The sequence below is a fragment of the Schistocerca piceifrons genome, chromosome X, assembly GCF_021461385.2.
Source record: "Schistocerca piceifrons isolate TAMUIC-IGC-003096 chromosome X, iqSchPice1.1, whole genome shotgun sequence".
NCBI lineage: Eukaryota > Metazoa > Arthropoda > Insecta > Orthoptera > Acrididae > Schistocerca > Schistocerca piceifrons.
Window position 1 is genome coordinate 226,904,049 of NC_060149.1, and position 21,322 is coordinate 226,925,370.

At 39.8% G+C, this 21,322-nt stretch overlaps 1 protein-coding gene across 1 annotated transcript in view; it reads right to left on the reverse strand.

The window, feature by feature from the left end:
- Positions 1-686: 686 nt before the first annotated feature.
- The window catches only part of LOC124722270 (glutaryl-CoA dehydrogenase, mitochondrial-like), a 43,478-nt gene continuing 22,842 nt past the window's right edge, over positions 687-21,322 (reverse strand). The window contains exons 4-6 of the mRNA XM_047247457.1: positions 16,063-16,223; positions 15,855-15,977; positions 687-749 (exon numbers count right to left, since the gene is read on the reverse strand). Coding sequence (XP_047103413.1) covers positions 15,913-15,977; positions 16,063-16,223 — 226 coding nt within the window. The 3' untranslated portion in view covers positions 687-749; positions 15,855-15,912. The remainder of the gene's footprint in view (positions 750-15,854; positions 15,978-16,062; positions 16,224-21,322) is intronic.

Genomic DNA, 21,322 nt, shown 5'->3' on the forward strand with positions numbered 1-21,322 from the left:
AGAACAGTTTTTCTCTGTGACTGTTTCTCTAGAAAGCAAAACAGGCGTACACTATTATTGCATATAATACTGAGGTAAATGTTTAGAAATCACTCCTTTTCTCTTCTTCATATCTTTCAGGCAACTATTGCAATATTACCATATTGTCAACATGCATGTGTGGGCATTTTGACTGTTACCTCTTACACCAATCACAAAGTAACTACTGGTGTTACCTTTCATTTCTTAATGATGTAATTAACTGTGTGTGTCATGTTGGTAAATATAAAACAAAACTAGGTCCCAGCTCTCTGGCAGAAACGTGGCATCTTTTTGACAATATTCAGACTTTCATTTCAACAGAGTCATATAATAATATAGAATAAAATTTTTAATATGATGTTTTTGGTATTGCACTTTATTGAGTAAAAATAAAAATTATTTATTAACAAATGCATCATGAAAGCATTTTTAGTTCATACAATACCACAGCAACTTTGGTGTACAGAAAATATCATAATCTGCAGTCTTCAGTATTAGATTCATAGTTACAGACTAGATGTTAATTACTTAAAGCTACAGGACACTCATTATTCCAAAACTTGTGCACAAATGTCTGTGTTGCATCTTCTGATACTATGCTCCATGTGTATTGCATACCTGTACACTGATTTTGAGACAGTATGGATTCTCACTGTAGTTTTTTCCATGTTGGAGGACGATCACAAACTTTCACCATTCATGACACAAATTGGCACTTTTGGTACAACCTAAAATAAAAGAGTATTTATCAAGAGTGTTTCCAAACTGCTTACATTTATATGCAGTACACTGACACTAATAAATTTTGTTCAAAATATTAGATATTTCATTGAGTTTGATCCTCCTAGTTGTGTCTCTAACAGAAATATGACTTTCAAATAATAAACTTTCTTCCAGACAATGTAACTGCCATATAAGAAACAATATTATATTATTAATACTGTGGAGAGGCCAGAAAAATGTGGTTCCAGAAGAGGGGCAGCAGCCTCTTTAGTAGTTGCAGGGAAACAGTCTGCATGATTGACTGATCTGTTACAATAATGTCAGACAATATGGCCTTGCTGTGCTGGTACTGTGAATAGCTGAAAGCAAGGGGGAAACTATAGCCATTACTTCTCCCAAGGACATGCAACTCTACCATATAGTTAAATGATGATGGGATCCTCTTGGGTAAAATATTCCGGAGGCAAAACAATTTCCCATTTGGATCTCTAGGTGGGGACTACTCAGGAGAATGTCATCATTAGGAAAAACAAAACTGGCATTCTACGGATTGGAGCATGCAGTGTTAGATCCCTCAACTGGGTAGGTAGATTATAAAATTTTAAAAAAAGGAAATGCTTAGGTTGAAGTTAGATGGGATGGGGATTAGTGAAGTTTGGTAGCAGGATAAAGAGAACTTCTGGTCAGGTGAGTACACTGTCATCAATAAAAAATCAAATAGGGATAATGCAGGTGTAGGTCTAATAATGAATAAGAAAATATGAGGGTTGCCCAGAAAGTAGTGCACCACATTTTTTTCTTCAACAATCCTTTATTGAAGATAACAAGAATTACACACATGAAAGAATGGTGTTTCATCTACGTACCCTATTTTTCCACGTAATCTCCATCCCATCCTATGGCCTTCCTCAAGCGCGAAACAAGGGCGTGTATGCCCTGTCAGTACCAATCCGGGTCCTGGTGGTGGAGCCAATGCTTCACTGTGTGAATCACCTCCTCATCAGCAAAATGTCTTCACGAATGGCATTCTTTAATGGCCCAAACAAGTGGAAGTCCAAGGGGGCTAGGCTAGGTGTGTCAGGTGTGACAGACACTGCTGCAAATGATGGAGCTCCACCAAATCACCTTCTGACGACCTCACCCTCCATGCCCAGCAACTAACTGTACTTCTGTTGACAGCATATGCTCCATAGACTGTGCACAAGCATTTGTGAATATTCACCACAGTTTCTTTCTCTGCAGTGAGAAATTCAATGATGGCATGTTGCTGTAACATGCATCTCCTACAGATGCCATTTTGAAACTGTCCTGCGGCTACACTATCTGTCAGAAGTGACAGAATCTTGACGCGCTCTCTCTCTCAGGAGACTTCAAATAATACATATGGAATATTCTGCATTTGTAGCATTGTTTTTGGCTGAGAAAAAAAAATTGGTGCTTTATTTTCTGGGCGACCCTCATAGCAATGTGGGTAAGCTACTATGCGCAGCACAGTGAACACATTATTATACACAGGATAGGCATAAAGCCAACACCCACAACAATAGTACAAGTTCATATGCGAACTGGCTCTGCCGATAATGAGGAGGGTGAAACAATGTATGATCAGACAGAATAAATTATTCAGACACTTATGGGAGAGAAAAATTTAATTGTGATGGGTGACTGGAATTCAGCAGTAGGTAGAGGAAGAGAAGGGAAAATAGTAGGAAAATATGGACTGGGGGAAAGGAACAAAAAAGTAATCTGCGTGGTAAAATTTTGCTCAGAGCATATTTTAATCATCATCAATACTTGGCTCAAGAATCAACAATCATGGAAGACACCTGAGATAATGGGAAGTTTCAGATGATTACATAACAGCAAGACAGAGATTTTTGGAACCAGATTTTAAACTGTAAGACATTTGCAGAGCAGCTGTGGACTCTGACCATAACTTATCGGTCATGAACTGTGGATAAAACAGAAGAATAGATTGCAAGAACAATGGAAATGAACACGGTAGAAGACAAATTGATAGCTTGAGAGATGAAATAGTGAAGGCAGCAGAGGATCTAATAGGTAAAAAGACCAGGCCTGCAGAAATCCTTGGACATCACAGGAGATACTAAATTTAACTCATGAAAGAAGAAAATATAAAAATTCGACAAATGAAGTGCCAAAAGAGAATACAAATGTCTAAAACATGCAATTCACAAAAGTACAAAATGGCTAAGCAGAATGATAGAGGAAAAACGTAAGTCTATAGAAGCATGTATAACTAGGGGGAAGATAGGTACCACCCACAGAAAAATTAAAAAGGCCTTTGAAGAAAAGAAAACTAGCTGTATGGCTATCAAGAGATCAGATAGCAATCCAGTACCAAGCAAAGAACAGAAAGGTAGAAGGAGTATATAGAGGGTCTGTCCATGAGAGATGTACTTGAGGGCAATGTTATAGATATCAAAGAAGACGTGGACGAAGATGAGATGGAAGATATGACACTGCCAGAAGAATTTGACAGAGCACCAAAAGACCTAAGGAGTTGACAACGTTCTGTCATAACTACTAATAGCATTGGGAGAACCAGCCATTACAAAGCCCTTCCATCTGGTTTGCAAGATGTACGAGACAGGCAAAATACCCTCAGACTTCAAATAATAAATCTAATTCCACAGAAAGCAGGTGCAGACAGGTGTGAATATTACTGAACTATCAGTTTAATAAGTCATGGTTGCAAAATACTAACATGAATTATTTACATAAGAATGAAAAAAAACTGGTAGAAGCTGACCTCGGAGAAGATAGGTTTGGGTTTTGGAAAACATTGGAACATGTGAGGCAATATTGACCCAACAACCTATCTTAGGTCTTGTAAATAGGTTGAGGAAACGGAAACCCATGTTTACAGCTTGTGTAAATTCAGAGAAGGCTTTTGACAATGTTGACTGGAACACACTCTTTGACATTCTGAAGGTGGCAGGAGTAAACTAAAGGGAGTGAAGGATTATATGGAACTTATACAGATATCTCAGTTATAATAGACCAAGGGCATGAAAGGGAAGCAGTGGTTGAGAAAGGAGTGAGACATTGAGAAAGGAGTGAGACAGGGTTGTAGCATATCCACAATGTTACTCAATGAAACTTTTATTTTAGCAATTGCTGGGGCGGGAGCTGCAGTCACTGAATGTGCTGCACTCTAGGTGACTGTTATTCTATGAATACTTACCTCTCTTGTGCACAGAAAATAATGGTGTTTCTTCAAACCACAGTAAATACTCACTTGCAGAAAAAACAACTGTTTAAAATTTACCACTGCATATATCTTCAAAGGAAAAGGAACCAATAATGAAACGTTCTCTGAATGTGCACCACACCTTTTCACTGCTAATACAAAGGTATTTCCACAATTAATCAAGCTATATGTATACACATTTCAATTACTTGAAAAGTGTATCTCATCTGCCTGCATGACATTTGTTTGATTGGTTGATTGATTTGGGGGAGGGAACAAACAGCGACGTCATCAGTCCCATGCATGACATTTATGTCCATCCATATTATTTTCCATTTGTTGTGTGTTGGCCTGATGCAGCTAAGTTTATTGCAGGTCACTCTAAACAGTATGTATTGTCAAAGTTTTTCATCATCGTTATCACTGAGAAACATGGCACCACACCCTCTCAGCTACTGTTCAAAAACAGTATGAACAATAATGGAAATTCATAAACTGTGAGTTACCTTATTACGTTATGGTATGGGAAGATTTCAACTTACTAACTATAGGCTGGAAAACTCTATAATGATTATGGCAAGCAATAACAACAGGGATTTGTGTGATATTGTTATGAATCCTTATCGAAAATTTACCTTGAACAATTAGTAAGGGAAGTGACTTATAAGGGGAAATGTCTTAAATCTAGTTACAAATTGGTCATAACATTTTAATTTAGTTAACATAAAGCAGAGAATCAAAGCTGATATAGCAGTTATAGCATCACCACCATGAGTGTTATTAGATAGGTTAAGAAAGGCAGATAGATATTTCTCATTAATAAATGTGACAAGAAACAGATTTCAGATTATCTGAGCAGACAACATGAAACATTAATCATTCTGCTGTTAGCTGCCCTAAATGGTTGGTATTCCACAATTTTCACTCTTATAAACGACATAAATTGATGTTACAGTATTCATCTGTGGCATGCTAGTGTAGAATATGTGACAAATTCAGCTAAGTAAAAAGACCCAAACATTGCACATGTTAATTTAAATATGTAAACTAACTTTCAGTTTTTCCATGGTGTGAGACCACGTCATGTGTCAGGTAAAACTGATGCAGAATTCTAGAAATATTTTATTGTTTGTATTAAGGCTTGTGTGTATCATAATATATTGTGTATCTTCAAACATCTGTGAGTGCTGCAAAAGATCTGTACTACAATGTCAATTGCAAACTACATTCTGGCAGCAGAACCCATCATTTAGACAACCACTGCCTCCTGATTTCAGTTGGTACACGTGTGATAAATGATACATTTTTCAGAATTTTTGGAAGCTCTGAGTACTGTGTGTAACATATTTGACAATAAATCAATGGTTTTGAGTTATAGTTGTGTACTCTGCAAACTTTAGCAGCAATATATTTTTGGAAAATCATTTCCCCACATGAATCTGTTAATGAAGATGATTTCAACAGAAGTTTGAGACAAAGTAATCTTCAACAATTCACTGATATTTAACAAAAGCCACTTTCTTGGGTGTTGAAACTTCATATCTTAAAAAGGAACTTGGAGGCCTTGTAGGGTAATAAATCACGAAACTAAAAAATCCAAGATTAGTTTAAAGTTACTTGTTTATTGTTCAACAAAAACAATCAGTTTTTGAAAAAATAATTTAAATTTAATTGGATAAATAAAAAAAATCTACTCACCAAGAGGTGGCAGAACACACACATAAAAGAAAATTGTAATTAAGCAAGCTTTTAGAACCAGTGGCTCCTTCTTCGAGCAGAAGGATTGAAGGGGAAGAAAGAGGGGTGAAGGAAAAGGACTGGAGAGGTCTAGGAAAAGGGGTAGATTTTGGGAAAGTCACCCAGAACCGCAGATCAGGGGAGACTTACCGCACAAGATGAGAAGGAAAGACTGATTGTTGGGGACTGCATCAGATGATATTTGAAAACCTGAGACCTTAAAGGTGGAACACAGGGTAATATGCAAGACAGAGATTACTGCTTACACATCATGCATGAGTTAATAAGAGCAAAAAGATAAGTACATTGTATGTAACAGATGTGGGAGGGGGTGGTGAAAAATAGATAGGTAAGACAATGAAAGATGTAGAAAACTAAAGTGGAGTGAAGAGAAGAGTAGTTACTGTGAAGAAATGCTGGGATGGAAGAAGTTAACATATATTAAGGCCAGATGGTTCGCGAGAACCAAGGACATGTTGTAGTGCTAGTTCCCACTTGCAGAGTTCTGAGAAACTGGTGTCTGGGGAAAGAGTACAGATGGCATGTGTGGTGAAACAGACTCCGAGGTCATGGTTATCATGTTGTAGAGCATGCTCTGCAACAGGATATTGCATGCTCCCAATATACACCCTCTGCCTATGCCCATTCATCCTAATTGATAATCTGGTGGTTGTCATGCAGATATAAAAGGCCAAACGGTGTTTACATACCAGCTGGTACAAGACATGTCATTTCACAGGTGGCTCTCCCTTTGATAGTATATCTTTTGCCAGTTACAGGGCTGCTATAGGTGGTGGTAGGAGGGTGCATATGGCAAGTCTTGCAGTGAGGACGGTCACTGGGCTAGGAGCCATAGGGTAGGGAGATGGGTGCAGACGGAGCACAGGACCCGACAAGAATATTGCAGAGATTGGGAGGGCAACAAAAAGCTGTTCTAGATGTGATGGGTACAATTTCAGACAGAATGAATCTAATTTCATGGTATGTTTTTAGGAAGTCATGGCCCTGTTGAAGTAGCTGATTACACATTAAAGACCAGGATAATACTGAGTCACCAGTGGTGTGCTTCAAAGCTGTTTTTACAGTGATCAGCAATACCAGGATTGGATGGGATGGCCCAGGAAATATGCTTTTGAACTTGGCTGGTGGGGTAATTAAGTGCAGTGAAGGCTGAGGTGAAATTCTTGGTGTATTGCTCTAAAGAGTTTGCATCTGAACAAATACATTTGTCTCAAATGTCAAAGCTGTATGGGAGGGAACATTTGACATGTCAAGGCAAACGTATTTGTTCAGATGTAGACTCTTTACAGCAATACACCACCAGTCTCACCTCAGCCTTCACTGCACGTAATTACTTCACCAGCCTAGTTCAAAAGCAGATTTCCCGGGCCATCAAATCCAATCCTGGTACTGCTGATCCCTCCAAAAAAACAGCTTCAGAACACAACACTGGTGACTCAGTTTTGTCCTGGACTGGAATGCATAAATCAGTTACTTCGACAGGTCAATGACTTCCTAAAATCATGCCCTGAAATGAGATGCATTCTGTCTGAAATTTTTCCCACCACATCTAGAACAGCTTTTCGTCACCCCCCCTCCCCTCCCCCCCTCCCCTCCCCTCCCCTCCCCTCCCCTACCCTCCCTCCCCCCCCCCCAATCGCCACAATATTCTTGTCAGACACTATGCTCCTTCTGCACCCATCTCCCTACCCAATGGCTCTTACCCCTGTGACCATCCCTGCTGCAAGACTTGCCCTATGCACCCTCCTACCACCAACTATAGCAGCCTTGTAACTGGCAAACATATACTATCAAAGGGAGAGCCACCTGTGAAACAACACGTCATGTACCAGCTGTCATGTAAACACTGTTCGACCTTTTACATCAGCTTGACGACCACCAAATTATCAATTAGGATGAATGGACAAAGGCAGAGGGTGTATACATGAAACATGCAGGCTCTACAACGTGACTATCGCGATCTCGGTGTCTGTTTCACCAAACATGCCATCTGGATTCTTCCTCAGACACTAATTTCTCAGAACTCCGCAGGTGGGAACTAGCACTACAACATGTCCTTGGTTCTCACCACCCACCTGGCCTTAATTTATGTTAACTTCTTCCACCTCAGCATCTCTTCACAGTAACTACGCTCTGTGTGCTCTCTGGTTTTCAAATCTCATCCAATGCAGTCCTCAATAATCAGTCTATCCTTCTCGTCCCGTGTGGTGAGTCTCCCCCAACCTGCGGTTCTGGGTGACTTTCCCAAAGTCTACCCCTTTTCCTAGACCTCTCCAGTCCTTTTCACTCACCCCTCTTCCTTCCCCTTCAACCCTTCTGCCTGAAGAAGGAGCCACTGACTCTGAAAGCTTGCCTAATTACAACATTCTTTTATGTGTGTGTTCTGCCACTGCTTGGTGAGTAGATGTTTTATCTAGCCAATTAAATTACTGTTTGTTGTTCAGATAAACATCGCACCACCCACATGCAGCCCCACTGTGAATGCTGCTCTCAGGCACTGGGTGGACTACTTGGTGTTTGCAAGTAATTGGAAATTGTCCAGACTGCTATCAAGCATTTGAAAGCCGGTGTGAATGGATGGTTGGGTAGACTTCTGTCAAAGGAGCGTGAACTACTATCCTCTCCCACGGGTACTGTTCCTTCTCCAGGAAATACAAGATGTCGACAACTAGACTTTGAGTGGTGAGTCAATGGTTGGTCCAGAGGAAGGCTAGGACTGGGAAGAACTTCAAAGTTCTACACTTATCACTTTTACCAACAGGTTTAAGGTGCTGTCTCCCACTGGAATGATAACTGTTGGGGCAGTAGGACTAAAAAAAAAACATTGTTCATTGTTCATTGGTAGCATAGTAGGATAATGCAGTCAATCTACACAGGAAACTGCTTAAAAACACTTCCACATTCCATTTCAAGTGTATGGGGCCCATAAGAATTAGTACTGACATGTATATTGAATGTAAACAAGTAAAAGTAGTATGAATGGTCACAGGTTTGTTTGACTCACAGGAATGCTGAAAACCTTAAACTGGCACACACTTGAATATAGATGCCATCTGTTACTGGTAGTGGTGCATACACATCTTGCTGCCAGCCACAAGCACTAGTCATTTTTTTAATAGAATAATTCTTAGTCTCGCAGCCCAACCGAGATGATGCAGCTGTGCCAAATGAGGACACCACATGGCCTTGTCAACAGAGGTTATTAGTCGAGGCCACTGCAGGACAGCAGTTTTGCACACTACATCTCTCCACAGACTTATGGAGGCATGACACCACTGGCCACTCATGTACATCCCCGGCAGCACAGCCAACTCCTGCCCAGGGGGCAGGAGGTTTCTTCCCATGCACACCAGCCACTGCCAGACGGGGGGTCTAGTGTGGTGGGCACCCCTGCTGTGATGTCAGCAGATGGTACTTGGGGCCACAGAAGCCATAGCAGCATAAAATTTGCACAATGATGGTGCAGGGTCCATGCAACCAGCTTATGTAACAAGGTCACTGGCACGATGTAGTGCCGCACCGGCAACAAGGGTTGTGCGGGCAGACAGCCAAGCAGAATTCGGCAGCCAGCTGGACACTGACCCTATGCATCAAGCAGTTCAGATGTGTCAATAAAAGAACTTGTTACATTTGCAGCTGCCGTCCTCTGCCATCTGGGCTCGACCTCAGCTCCACCACCCATTTGCAGCATCCTGGCTTCTAGTCACCGCACCCTGCACCACGAGCACTGTACCTTAATCAGTCCCACAATCAGCAATTATTTTGTCAACACATCAGTGAAAAGATCTGTGCTCAGCTGTGAAAATAAACGTGTATGAACTTCCTTGTGTAGTCAGTCAGTGATAGGTGTAAATATCGATAAGTGAGACATGATTGTTGAACCTGTTAGAGCGCTATCGATGAGTTATCCTGCCACTGTTAAAAGTCCATTATATTCGCTAACTAACTTGGCCAACTAGTGTTATTATCTGGAGAGAAAGTGGACTGATTAGATGAGTATTACTAATGAAATTATTTTTATAAACTGCTGATACTACGAAAAAGTGTGAGAACTGGTCATCAGTTGCGTGCAACTTAATCTGAATAAATAAGGAAGAGTATCAAAATTAAATCAATGGTGTTACATTCGTCCCTGAACTGTGAGAACACCAACTAATACAATTTCAGGATCTGAGACTAAATTATTCATGCACCACTGAGGACTTGCAGCGACACTGCCAGATTGGTACCTTAGTAAGGTGGACTTTATTATTATTATTATTATTATTATTATTATTATTATTATTATTACTATTACTACTACTACTACTACTACTACTACTACTACTACTACTATTTTTATACGCAAACTATCAATGAACTGAAGTGACATGTAAAGGAAACGGGTCAATGCTGACACATCAAGAGTCCCAGAATCACTCCTCATCAATACGTACTTGTCAGAAGTACAAACAATGGCTTTATTGTGTTCAGGTGTGTCTTTATTGTTTCTAGATTGTTTTTGTTGTGAAAAACTGTAGACAATCATTTCATTTCACACTGACTTTATAATCTGCAGAATATACCAGCCACAAACAAGAAATGCATGATAATATTCTTCAAATTACATAGACGTACACGACTGCTGCATTTGTCTCCCTGTCTGGAGTGCGGAGATTCCTGTGCCTACATGGGGCAGCCTGTGTGCACAAATCAGAAGCCCGTGTGACTCTGCGAAGTTGCATTCACCCCCTCACCTCTCCGTTCAATGGCTACATGCACCTATAGTGCGCGTCATTTATGTTGGCGGCCATGTTTAGGTTCGTTCTGCGCATCTGACATCACAAAACACAATCAGCCAATGAACAGAGAACGACGTTGCCAGATCTCGACTGCAGTGCAGAGCATGGATGAGTGGTTTCAGTTTTAGAAACGTTCAGTCATAAATAAAGTAAAAGAACAAAATCAATGTCTTGATAGCAGACTTTCATTTATAGAAAGTTTGGGAAAAACATTCTTTATACCAATTGCTTCATATTCTATTAATTAATTAAACCTAACAAGTAATAAGACTCCTAATTCAGGCGATAGCAAGGAAAGGTGTTTGTATCAATCTCACTAACCGCTTTTTCGCAATAAAGAACGGCGGTAAGTGTTTATTTCCTATTTTACTTCGACGAAGCGTCAGTAATTCATAGTCATACCAACAGTGTTTGTCAGTATTTTGCATGACGTGTTAGACTCCTCATGTAGTTACATTGTAAGATGAGCTGCGTTAGCGTAATGGTTAAGGTGTTGGGCTACTAAGCAGAAGGTTGTAACGGTTAAGGTGTTGGGCTACTAAGCAAAAGGTTGTAACGGTTAAGGTGTTGGGCTACTAAGCAAAAGGTTATGAGTTCAAACCTTGTGCGGTGCTTAATATTTTCTTTATTTAAAAACAATATCGCAGTGTCTTACTTCACGAATTTTATTCGTTTGAATGCAATTTTTTGAAATTTCTAGTGCTTTGTCTCTTCATTAACCCTTTCGCTGCTGCAGACATGTGCTCCTCGAATTCCATGCTGTGCATGATTTTGTCATCACTGGACTGCTAGCCTGTGTAGACACATGGTGTTCCCACTGCTTTGACACACTTATCATTCAATTTCACAAAAAGTATTTGGCCCAAAAATTAGATTTTTACACATCTTCTTGACTGATATCTTCCCCTCATAAATGACTTAATTTTGTTTCGATGTTCAACACAGTTATTGTGCAGCAAAATGTAGTAAACCATTGCACGAAATTTTGAAGAGTTTGCAGAGGTAAAAGTCCATAGAGTATACTTTCTGTATGGTCGATTTTAGTTGCCACAATGTTGAGATTGAAATGTGGACAAGATACCTAAATTTCATATAAAATTTACTGTATAACAATATCTCATTTAATTTAAGTACCACATAGGTGTCATATGTAATATTGAGAAATATTCCATCTTTCGCGACTGTAACAAAAGTTTTATTTACACTGGGCAAGTTTGGCTTTATTTTAAAGCACTTCAATCAACAAAAGGTATGACACATACACAATGGTACTCATGTTCTCTTTCTTGTTTTTGTTCCACAGTTGCAGTTTTACCAATGGTACTGAAATATATTCCTCTTCTGCAACTGTAATAAGCGACTTATTTAGACCAGACGCATTTCTCTCTTTTGAAGCATTTTCAGAGGACAGTATTTTGTCTCCTCCATTGCCAAGTCACCTTTCATAGTTTTGTGCTGCGGTAACACAATATTCAATGTTTGTGTCGGCTGATCAGTGTTTTAGCAAATAAATGCTGTTTGTGTGTGCCACACACAAAAATTATATTTGACATAGCTCAGAACACTTCACTGATAGATGGAGTCCTAATGTTTTTGTAAGTCCACAGTTTTGTATAATGTATTTTGTCTACTTCCTTTTGATCGCTTGAAGTACTTTTAAATAAAGCCAAACATGCCCAGTGTAAATAAAACTTTTGTTAGTCACGAAAGATGGAATATTTCTCATTATTACATACGACACCTATGTGGTACTTAAATTAAATGAGATATTGTTATACAGTAAATTTTACATGAAATTTAGGTATCTTGTCCACATTTCATTCTCAACGTTGTGGCAACTAAAATCAACCATACGGAAAGTATACTCTATGGACTTTTACCTCTGCAAACTCTTCAAAAATTTCGTGCAATGGTTTACTATATTTAATGCTGCATAATAACTGCGTTGAACATCAAAACAAAATTAATTCATTTATGGGGGGAAGGTATCAGTCAAGAAGATGTGTAAAAATCTAATTTTTGGGCCAAATAGTTTTTGTGAAATCGAATGATAAGTGTGTCAAAGCAGTCAGAACACCATGTGTCTGCACAGGCGAGCAGTGCAGTGACAAACGCGCACAGCGCGGAATGCAGGGAGCACGTCTTTGTATCAGCGAAAGGGTTAATGCGGCCGTGGTAGCTTTACTTCATGAACTGCGCGCTCGCCCCTAAATGTAAGCTTAGGAACTATTCTATCCTATGGCACTGCTTCTCTTGGTGCGTGCATCGTGTGCAACTGGCAATGCAGCAATCTCCCGCATCTGGGCGGGCATGCGCGAGCCGCCAAGATAAAAGAATTGAACTATCGTGCACACATAAAGTTACACAGATGTAAACACACCTTTACAAGCAGGTTAGTTTACATGCATCTAGCAGTAGTTTTGTCAGAGAAAGTTGTTGTTGCATCAAAAGAAAACTTCACCTGATAAAACAATAAATTATGAGACAGAATTTCTTCCCAGTGCCTATTTTCTGGGGGCAAGACTGTTAGTACGGCCAAAACATATAAAATTATACAAAAATACTCTAGCTTTCAAAACTATCTGCTGCTACTGCTGCTGGTGTGTGTGTGTGTTTTGTATGTTCCACATCTTCTCCTAAACCAGTGGACCAATTTCAACCAAACATGATATACATATCCATTACTGTCAAGCAACAATTGCTGAGGGGTAAGAACCACCTACCCACCACAGTTCAGGACATATGACTTCATTAACACTGAGATGCATGAAAAACTGCTACATTGTGCATGACATTTACATTTTTTACTCCTTTGCTACTAACTCTATTCACAACACATTTTGCAGACACTATCCACAAAAGCTGCTGAATGTAACTATAAAATTATATCATTGTATGATGTACAGATCAGGAGAAACTTTTGCATCATGCATGACATTTAAATAAACTTGTTCTTAAGTACTAAAACACTCCTAGTCAAGTCAACTTAAGGTAATCCCTTACACCTGCTTGTGCTTTTGGCATGTTTGAACTGTGAAGCACAAACGGCATTAGACGAAAACTATAGCTGCCTACAGAGATATGGAGAGGCATTGCCATAGTGATGTTCACAAAACTGCACATCTCACACCAAGTATACTGCTCAAATACATACAAGGTTTCATTTCTAATAGAAAATTGGCAAAATTAATATCCACGCAATGCTGGGTTTGTCAGCTAGTAAGTCTATAAAAATCAGCAGCAGGGTGCAGTGCTGTTTATGAAAGAAGACAGTATATTGAACATTTCAGAAACAGAAGTCAGTGTTTCCAGTAAATGTTCAGTATTTATGAGAAATAACATGTTCTTACGTAGTACTTGAAAGTCAGTAATAAAAGTTAGTGTGATCTTATAATCTTTTAAATGAACAGATGCATCACCCATGGGGCAAGTGAACAGCAGATCTATTTCCTAATTCTTGTCAGTAAACTTTTACTTGTGTTTTCTCTTTGTATCAAACTGATGTTAGACATATGATTTATCTATGGATAAACAATAAACTAAATAATTGTGGCTTCATACTTCTACAAACATTATTCATTGTATAGGAATCATAGCCAGAGTTAGGAAATTGTATGTCCTGTTTTCCTCATTATACACTCCTGGAAATTGAAATAAGAACACCGTGAATTCATTGTCCCAGGAAGGGGAAACTTTATTGACACATTCCTGGGGTCAGATACATCACATGATCACACTGACAGAACCACAGGCACATAGACACAGGCAACAGAGCATGCACAATGTCGGCACTAGTACAGTGTATATCCACCTTTCGCAGCAATGCAGGCTGCTATTCTCCCATGGAGACGATCATAGAGATGCTGGATGTAGTCCTGTGGAACGGCTTGCCATGCCATTTCCACCTGGCGCCTCAGTTGGACCAGCGTTCGTGCTGGACGTGCAGACCGCGTGAGACGACGCTTCATCCAGTCCCAAACATGCTCAATGGGGGACAGATCCGGAGATCTTGCTGGCCAGGGTAGTTGACTTACACCTTCTAGAGCACGTTGGGTGGCACAGGATATATGCGGACGTGCATTGTCCTGTTGGAACAGCAAGTTCCCTTGCCGGTCTAGGGATGGTAGAACGATGGGTTCGTTGACGGTTTGGGTGTACCGTGCACTATTCAGTGTCCCCTCGACGATCACCAGTGGTGTACGGCCAGTGTAGGAGATCGCTCCCCACACCATGATGCCGGGTGTTGGCCCTGTGTGCCTCGGTCGTATGCAGTCCTGATTGTGGCGCTCACCTGCACGGCGCCAGACACGCATACGACCATCATTGGCACCAAGGCAGAAGCGACTCTCATCGCTGAAGACGACACGTCTCCATTCGTCCCTCCATTCACGCCTGTCACGACACCACTGGAGGCGGGCTGCACGATGTTGGGGCGTGAGCGGAAGACGGCCTAACGGTGTGCGGGACCGTAGCCCAGCTTCATGGAGATGGTTCCGAATGGTCCTCGGCGATACCCCAGAAGCAACAGTGTCCCTAATTTCCTGGGAAGTGGCGGTGAGGTCCCCTACGGCACTGCGTAGGTTCCTACAGTCTTGGCGTGCATCCATGCGTCGCTGCGGTCCGGCCCCAGGTCGACGGGCACGTGCACCTTCCGCCGACCACTGGCGACAACATCGATGTACTGTGGAGACCTCACGCCCCACGTGTTGAGCAATTCGGCGGTACGTCCACCCGGCCTCCCGCATGCCCACTATACGCCCTCACTCAAAGTCCGTCAACTGCACATACGGTTCACGTCCACGCTGTCGCGGCATGCTACCAGTGTTAAAGACTGCGATGGAGCTCCGTATGCCACGGCAAACTGGCTGACACTGACGGCGGCGGTGCACAAATGCTGCGCAGCTAGCGCCATTCGACGGCCAACACCGCGGTTCCTGGTGTGTCCGCTGTGCCGTGCGTGTGATCATTGCTTGTACAGCCCTCTCGCAGTGTCCGGAACAAGTATGGTGGGTCTGACACACCGGTGTCCATGTGTTCTTTTTTCCATTTCCAGGAGTGTATTTTCCACACACAGTCAAACATCAGTTCAGTGTCAGTTATTATTAATAAATTTTATGGACAGAAAACTAGAACTTACAGTGTTGACATAAAATTTACACTTCATATTGCAGGTAAGTGTGGCTTGGTGGTAAAGTGCAATCTTTGGATTGGTGACTGATTTACTTTTTCTATTCCAGGTAAACTTTGAGTAAAACACACTGGATATTCTCATTCAGAATACAGCAATAAATAAATAAATATGTACAGTATTATTTACATATTTTAGAATCACAGTGAATAAGTATTGTCACACATACCTCAGAAAATACAGCAATGCATAAATATTCAGTAGCAACACAATATTTAGTCCAGTTTTTAGCTAAATGCTTGTATTCCAGTTATAGCTCTCCCAAGAATGAGAGCATGGATATCGTGAGTACCTATAACAGATTGATCAAGTGCAGTTGTCCATTATTTGCATTCAGGAAACAAAGAGGAAAAAGACAGAAAAGTATATGACCTTACCTTCATATGTATTGACTGATTCCAGATTCAGAACATGTCTAATAATATGATATTCATCAGAAATGCCATTCCCACCCAACATGTCACGGGCAGTGCGTGCAATGTCCAAAGCTTTTCCACAGGAATTACATTTCAGTATTGATATCATTTCTGGAGTACACCTTAAAATAATATGTACAAAATGAAACTTTACTTATATGGAGAAAATGAAGATGGTTTAATATGTAAGTGAGAAAGTGAGGAATTTGTGTAAAATCTTGAGAACAGCTATTTTTATTATATTATTATGAAACACGCAATAACAAATGGCTTTTCATGTAAGACAACTTTTGTTGGTGAAACTGAAGCATATAATTAGGAGACCACTCTTGCATCACAACATCCAGTTTCATACTACACCTAGTCACCTAATAGATAGCTGCCTCATCTTGACATACAAGACAGCTGCACATTATCAGAACATGGAGTCTCCATGTCCCCAATGCATGGTTAATGACACCCCAGACCAATTCAACTGGGATTATGTGCAATCAGGACATCAAATATCCCTCAAACCACTGTAGCGTGATTTTGACCTGTTGGTATGGATTGTGTTTTCCTGGGAACGCCACATCTGGTAGGGAGACCATAAACTATGAAGGAGCATATGTGACTAATAAAAATACTGGCATATTCCACAGCTTTCATAACGCCTTCTATAACAACCGCAGGTCCCAACAAGGTCCATGTCACCTTTTCCGAACCTTCATCTGAGTTGCCACTCTGCTACTAGGAAATTCATATTTCAAACTCTAATATCTAATAGGTTACAATATAATTAGTTTGCTTTTGATAAATATTAGTGATATCAGAATATGAACATCCAATAACCTATGCTGCTTTTGCAGTAATCATTTCTAGCTTCTAAATTATCAAAATGTGACCTCTGTTGAAGTTGATCAGCAGTTTTCTGTAATCTCAGAATACGGAGTACACTGAATGACTTAGTTGCACTCTTGGCACCTGTCATGCCATGAGTACATTAATTTGAGATAGTTGCTGTGTAGGAAAGAGAGTGGTCCTGTTTTCAAAGTGAACACTTCGGCATGCCACATGACTGGCAGTCATCAAATTTTGTACTGGTCATTGGCATAACAGTTGAGAGCAGGATGTTAAAGATATGCAATATTAGCATATTTTATCAAGATCAGATCATGTGTATATGGCACGTGAGACACTCCATTTGAGGCTATGCAATTGATGGGCTTTTCATATGCCACTCTTTCAAGGGTGTTCCTGAGGACTTGCTTATAGGGAAAATAACTACCACCAATGTCATAAGTCATGAGAAATAACACAGTGATGAAAGAGATTGCCACTAGCTCCTTTAGTTAGTGCAGGTTGTAAGATTTAAGTGGTGGGCCACAGCCAGTTCAATGCAGAACAACAACAATGTCATTTTTTCCTCTGTCATTCCTTAGTTGCTTCAAATTTCATGGAGGTACGTTTCAAAACTGTAAGTCAATGAAAGTTAGATTGTTTATGCCATATACGTTTCACTTCTTTTATTCATGAAGCATCTTCAGTGGCCTGTAATACATTTTTCTTTTTATACATAAAATAAATGTATTATGTAATAGTTACAATACGTTACTATGTTACATTTCGCCATGTCTTTCTCTTGTTTTTTAGATTACAAACAACTTTTATTACACAGATCTTGTGAGGTTCAATTATCATTTGATGTTACTTCCGATTTTCAGTATTGTTAGTCCATATGTGTGGTCCTGTAGCTGTGTTCGTTTGGTCCCCATGCTCCAGCTCGCCGATTTCTGGCAGTTTTTTCACCCACATTTATTACAACACATTACTTGCACTTTTCATTTTGTGATCAATATGTGCTTGTTTACAGTATGTGGTATTGCCAACTATCACCATGTGGTTTATCTTTTGTCTTTTATGTGTGGTTTCATATTTTTCATCTGTTTTGTGTGTGTGTATTTTGTTATGTGTAAATGTTACATTATTTGTGGGAGCAGTCTTCTTTTTCCTTAAGTGAATAAGTGTGTGTGTGTGTGTGTGTGTGTGTGTGTGTGTGTGTGTGTGTGTGTGTGTGTGTGTGTGTGTGTGTGTGTGTGTGAGTGAGAGAGAGAGAGAGAGAGAGAGAGAGAGAGAGAGAGAGAGAGAGAGAGAGTGTGTGAGATGGGGAGGGGGGGGGGGGAGAAAGAGTCATCAATTATTTACTCTGGTTAATGTTTCCGATTTATGTTTATTATTGTTTTAGTGGCTAACTTGATCAGAGAGTTATTGATTACATTAATTAGGTCATTAATTACTTTCTTTTTCATTGCATGGGCTCTTTGTATGTGAAAGTTTTCTCATAATGTCAGGAGTTTTTTGTTGTGACTGTTCACTCTTCTCACATAAAATTATTAGAGTGAACGATCACAACAAAACTCCTCATATTAGAAGAAAACTTCCACATGCAAAGAGCCCTTGCAATGAAAAGGAAAGTAATTAATGACCAAATCAACACAAGCAATAACTCTCTGATCATGTTAGCCACTAAAACAATAACAAACAGAAATCTGAAACATGACAAGAGTAAATAATTGATGGATCTCTCTCTCTCTCTCTCTCTCTCTCTCTCTCTCTCTCTCTACACACACACACACACACACACACACACACACACACACACACACACACACACACACACACAATATTCACAAAACACACACTCTCACAATGAACAACAAATTTACATATAACACAACACACACACACACACACACACACACACACACACACACACACACACACACAATAAATGAAAAATGATAAATGTGAGTGAACAAACACCAGAAATCGGCCAGCTGGAGTATGGGGACTGAATGAATACATCTCCAGAACCACATATGGACTAACAACACTGGAAATCATAACACCAAATGATAATTTAACATCACAAAATTTGTGATACAAACGTTGCTTCTAATCTATAAAACAAGAGAAAAACATGACAAAATGTTACATACTTACATTCTGCAACTACTACATAACACATTTATAAAAACTAAAACTTTGTGTTCTGCCTTATGGCAGGTCTTGTCATGGAGGAAGCCTCATCAGAGAGGTCCACCCCACGAGCGTCTAGGGAAGTGATTCCAGTGGTGGTTTCCTTTTGCCTTCCACAGATGATGATGAAATGATAATGAGGACAACAAAACACCCAGTCCCTGGGCGGAGAAAATCTCCAACCCAGCCAGGAATTGAAACCGGGCCCCATGACATGACAGACCGCCATGCCGACTTCTCAGCCATCAGGGCGAACACACATTTATTATATGTAAAAAAAAGAAATATGTATAACATGCCACTGAAGATGCTTCACAGACAAAAGAAGCAAAAGGCATATGGAGATAAACACACTGCCTTTCATTTAGTTGCATAGATGGAACATACCTCCATGAACAACAATGATGATTGGTCAGCACCCACAATCATCCTCTCACTATAATGTGTAGAAGTCACCACTCTCACATGCTTATTGAACATCAAAGAGCATGGCTATTCATATCATCACTGGACACTGACAGTAAAGAAAGTTACCTGAACTGACGAGCTGCAGAACACACTGGTACACTCTTATGGCGGGGTACAATTACACCAAAAACCAGGTGAGCTGTTTTTCCAAAAGAACACCATTCAGGCCAGTAGCAGTGGTATAACCATATGGTGGACATGTACGTGGAATGAAATGTGGTTCCTGGTATGACTAACATTGTTCCTCACTGGTGAATGATACAACCACCTTCAGCCCAATCAGGTGCACACTAAATCTCTCACCTCCCTCTCCAGGTGACTTGTACCTTTAGAAAGACATTCCCTTATCTAGTTGCTCCCAAATTGGAACACTGCATGAAATGAGAAAGTTTTCTGGTCCTCCAGGTCACCTGACCTTAATCATATTGAGCACATATAGGACACCATATGTATGTTTCTTGGATCCATTTCTGGCCAATTTCTGTGTGTTGTGGTCAACAGTTGAGTAGTTACGGATCAGGGTGGCTATCTACACACACTGTTTCACACAGCCCGAGCAATGACATGTCACTGCTGTCATAAGGCCAAAACGTTTTGCTAGATGCTATTAGGTTATATTCCTCATTACTCCATAATACCTCTGGTATTATGACATCCCCCCTGGGTTATTAGGTGAGCTCAATCTTGACAGAAGGATGTTCATAATATTAATATTATAGGCAATCGGTGTGTGAGGAATTTTCTTAAGCTTGGTCTTCAGTTTTTCCCAATACCCACCCATCATCCGTTTAAATTTGTTGAAATACTCCGAGACAGTCACTGTGTGAAATGTACTAACTTATCTCATGTTTAAAACAATTTTATTTTAATAGTAAAAATTGCACAATTTAAATGAGTTTGTTGTATATAAATCAATGTCTTGTAGGAATGAGTCATTTTACATCCCATCACAAATTATTTTGTGAATATTGTTATGGTATCAAAATTTATAAGTGGTTTTTTTTTTTTTTTTTTTTTTTTTTTTTTTTTTTAAATATGCGGATCTGATTTGGTAATTCTTACCCATCACCTTTAACACATTAGAATTACATAAATTCTTCTATAGAATAGAAGGACGTGTCAAGGAGAAACTTTCTCAGTTTGTCCTCAACTTCTGCTTTGCTGGCTGCCAGACATTTTATATGCCTCATTAAGTGATCAACAATTTTTGTTGCAGCATTACACCACCCTTTCTTTTGCTAAAGACAACCTTTATGGGGAGTATTGGATGTCATTTTTCTTTGTGGTATTGTAATTATGTACATCATAATGTACTGTAATGAACTGCAATGGATTATTTACAACAAACTTCATGAGGTAATAAATATACTGTGAAGCAGAAGTGAGGATGCCCAACTCCTTAAACAAATGTCTACAAGGTGATCATGGGTAAGCTACCACACATTATTCTTGTTGATAAATAATTAAACTTTAAGTGTTTCATGATACAACACTGGAAAATTCTTACTCTCATCAGTAAGTATGACAAGCACACTTTTAGGATCCATTTTAGAAGTTCTGGGCATGTTATTCATCTGCAAATGTGTCACATGACACACGAAAGTCATGTTTTTTATCAGCAATCACATTAAAGGACTTCTTGAAGTTTTCAACCTCAGATGATTTTCACGAGTATTATACAGGGTGATTATAATTACAGTTAAACTTTCAAAACACTGTAGAAATAACACCACTA